Genomic DNA, 3202 nt, shown 5'->3' on the forward strand with positions numbered 1-3202 from the left:
AGAAAAATACAGGCAGATTTTCATCGACCATGGAAAACCATTTGGAAAGTGTTTGGCAGAGTCTTCATTTTTCAGTATGACAATGTAGTAAAAGCACACCTAGAAAACAACACACAATGGCACATTATAACATTATTTACAAATGACAAGAAAGCTTGCCTGAGAAACCAAATACTCATTTTCAATCTTAACATACTCAGTTTTCACCTTTTAAATAGTATTTACATGCACATTTGCAGACATTTCAATAAATTGCTGCCACCACTTCCCCATTTTCAATATATAAAGAAAAAAGGAATCCCTCAAGACTTCTGCATAGTACTTCATAATTAGTAAACCTGACCCAAATTTAACAAACTCTACCCTCAACAGCTAAAAGGCTTTATAGATCACTTGACAATTCCAAATCACTAATGGATTCAAATGGACTTACAGATTAGACCAAATAAGAGCCCATCTTTTCCAAGTGCAAGTGTAAATCTGAATTAACTGACAAACTCGAGGGTTCAGGGTGCGTCTTTGACATAATTTATTCAATAATCATACATTTTAATATAATGGATTCATCATGATAGCCATATAAAATATTTACAGAGCAAATCATTTGTAAAAATGACAGATTCTGCTGGAAAGTATATGTGCTTATATTGTAGAAGGCGGTAATGTGTCAGCAACTTCCAAGAGCCAGTATGTGCCACTGAAGAATCACTGATCCCGGAAAGTGACACCTCACATGTGCAGTTTCTAGGAAATAATTAGCACAGCTTGAAGTCTAAAATGGTGATCTGAGATTAAGAAAGGCTGCAGGTGGACTGTTTGGAGTCTCTTCCCTAAGCAAAGAGAAAACAAAGTTACAAAGATTCACCGCACCTGTACACGTCACATGACTAAAAATGTATTAAAAAGCAATTTGGTCTCATCTTCTACCAAAAAGACTGTTTAAAAAGGAAGGGTTGCTGTGACAACAGTGTACCTACATGCGTTCTTGTTAGCATGCTACTGACGGATAAGCTTTCCTGGTACCTGTTGTCTCTGCTGCTGGCGTCTGTATTCTTCTTCACTGGCAGCGAGAGCCTGAGCGAGAGCCAGATCCTCCTGCTCCTGAGGGCTGAGACACAAACAAGAAAATGTTAGTGGGGGAGAAAAAACAAAACAAAACAAACAAAGAAAAAAAAAAAAATCTGAAGACTTTAATCGTTTTTAGTGCAGTTTAGTTTGTGTGTGAAACCACTTGTCATTTACACAACAGATAAATGAAGAATATAATTATTATATGAAGCTGATTTTCCTGGCTCAACATGGACATTCAGTCCACACGCAGAGATGCAGTTAAAGATTTTATCTTTTTTATTTCTAGCCATTTTAAAAACTAAATCAAAGTCCACGTGATTTTTCCTTGATGGAAAGAAAACATTTTTGCTGGGCACCAAAATTGACCTCCCCCAAAGACACACACAAAAAAAAAAAGTCAATGTTTGCATAAACACATTATGCAGTTTTTGTTATGGACTTAAAATTCACTGCTACTCTGCTGATCTGAACCAAGCCCATAAAAAAGGTCAGCAACTCCATAACGCGTCATAGCACCATGAATTTTACATGAGTTTATGAAACATCCTGCATCATGTTGTTGTGAGTCATGCATTAGTGAAGCATCACTTGTGTATATAATTTACACCTCTATTATAAGCGTTACCAGTTTTAGTGCCCCCTCATACATTACATTTTATAAACATCAGGTCTGCTAAATAGCTGTTTTGGAGTTTCCTATCATAAGTGAGAAGAAGCTAATGATTGGCCGTGTGGTGAAACTGTCTCTGTCAATTAAGACCGCTTGTTTAGGGGAATAAACTTGCAGCAAGCAAAGCTGAGGATTCAGTTTCCTTTAGCAATTCCAGGAAAACTGTCAAAACAAAATTTTTAAATATGTTCACACCATGTAAGATAAAAGGGAAAACTGCAGAGCACGTTTCCTCCTTTATTAAATCTAATAAACCATCTCTATGGTTAAGATATGACATTAGATATTATTGCTTTCTATTACCGAGTTGATTGGAGGACTGAAAGTCAAGAGATGTATGAGAAGCACATCTCAGCCACACTGAGTGTGTCTCACAGGCTATCTGCTACTGGAAAAATGTTTCCAAGTGGAATAATATTTCCATAATGCACATAGATATGAGTGTTATAAAATATTTAAACCCCATAGAGGATAATGCAACAGCGATATTAGAGGATAAAAATAATAGTCCCCTCTCAACATATCTGACACTCAAAAGCTGCTTTTACACATTTACCTGAACTTTCCCAGACACTGCATGTCCGACACATTTAGATCAGGCATTAAACAGTTTTCAATTTGGCAGCTTGCGCATACCGAGTCAGTGTTATGTTCGACTGAATAAATTTGTCAATTATCTGGTTGGTTCACAGGCAGTGAGTGGTCATCATGTTTCCTGTCTGCCTGCTCGAGTCAGGCAGCACCTTTACCCAAACCAAGGTATTTCAAGTAATTAAACACAGCTGAAGCCGACTCTCTGCCGCTCTGACCTACATGTAAGAAAGGACTTTTGAATTTATGTGTGAAAACAGACAACTACTACTTTTGGCTGCTCCCTTTAGGAGCTGCCACAGCAGATCATCTGCCTCCATCTCACCCCATCCCTAGCATCCTCCTCTGTCACACCAACCCTCTGCATGTCCAACTCCACTACATCCTCTTTGGTGTTCCTCTTTTCCTCCTGTCTGGCAGCTCCACATTTAACAACCTTTGTCCAATATATCCACACTCTGTACTTTATCCAGACCATCTCAGCCTTGCCTCACTAACCCAGTCTTCAAACTACCCAACCTCAGCTGCCCCTCTGATGTACTAATTTCTAATCATGCCCAGTCTCACTACTCCCAAAGAAAATCTTAGTATCTTCAGCTCTGCCTCTTGTCTTTCTGTCCAAACCATATATGCTAGTAAGTCTTTTAATGATTGTTTTATTCAAATACAAATTCAACTGCTAGAAAACTTGATTTTTTAATTTGACCACTCCTTGAGGAACGTCACATGAGGTTCATTTCCTTCTCATCAAATACAAAAAAAACAATACAACCTGATAGCCATGGTACCATAAGAGCACCTGTGTTTGCTGATTCAGTCAGATTCATTAACATTGTTTAACACTTAATTTTCTCCGTTTGCCTTCCCTTT

At 38.0% G+C, this 3202-nt stretch overlaps 1 protein-coding gene across 1 annotated transcript in view; it reads right to left on the reverse strand.

Moving 5' to 3' along the window:
* Positions 1-505: 505 nt before the first annotated feature.
* The window catches only part of zfand2a (zinc finger, AN1-type domain 2A), a 5863-nt gene continuing 3166 nt past the window's right edge, over positions 506-3202 (reverse strand). The window contains exons 6-7 of the mRNA XM_005726301.1: positions 1024-1117; positions 506-830 (exon numbers count right to left, since the gene is read on the reverse strand). Coding sequence (XP_005726358.1) covers positions 792-830; positions 1024-1117 — 133 coding nt within the window. The 3' untranslated portion in view covers positions 506-791. The remainder of the gene's footprint in view (positions 831-1023; positions 1118-3202) is intronic.

Source organism: Pundamilia nyererei, unplaced genomic scaffold (assembly GCF_000239375.1).
Source record: "Pundamilia nyererei isolate P.nyererei 1_Seehausen unplaced genomic scaffold, PunNye1.0 scaffold00018, whole genome shotgun sequence".
Taxonomy (NCBI): Eukaryota; Metazoa; Chordata; class Actinopteri; order Cichliformes; family Cichlidae; genus Pundamilia; species Pundamilia nyererei.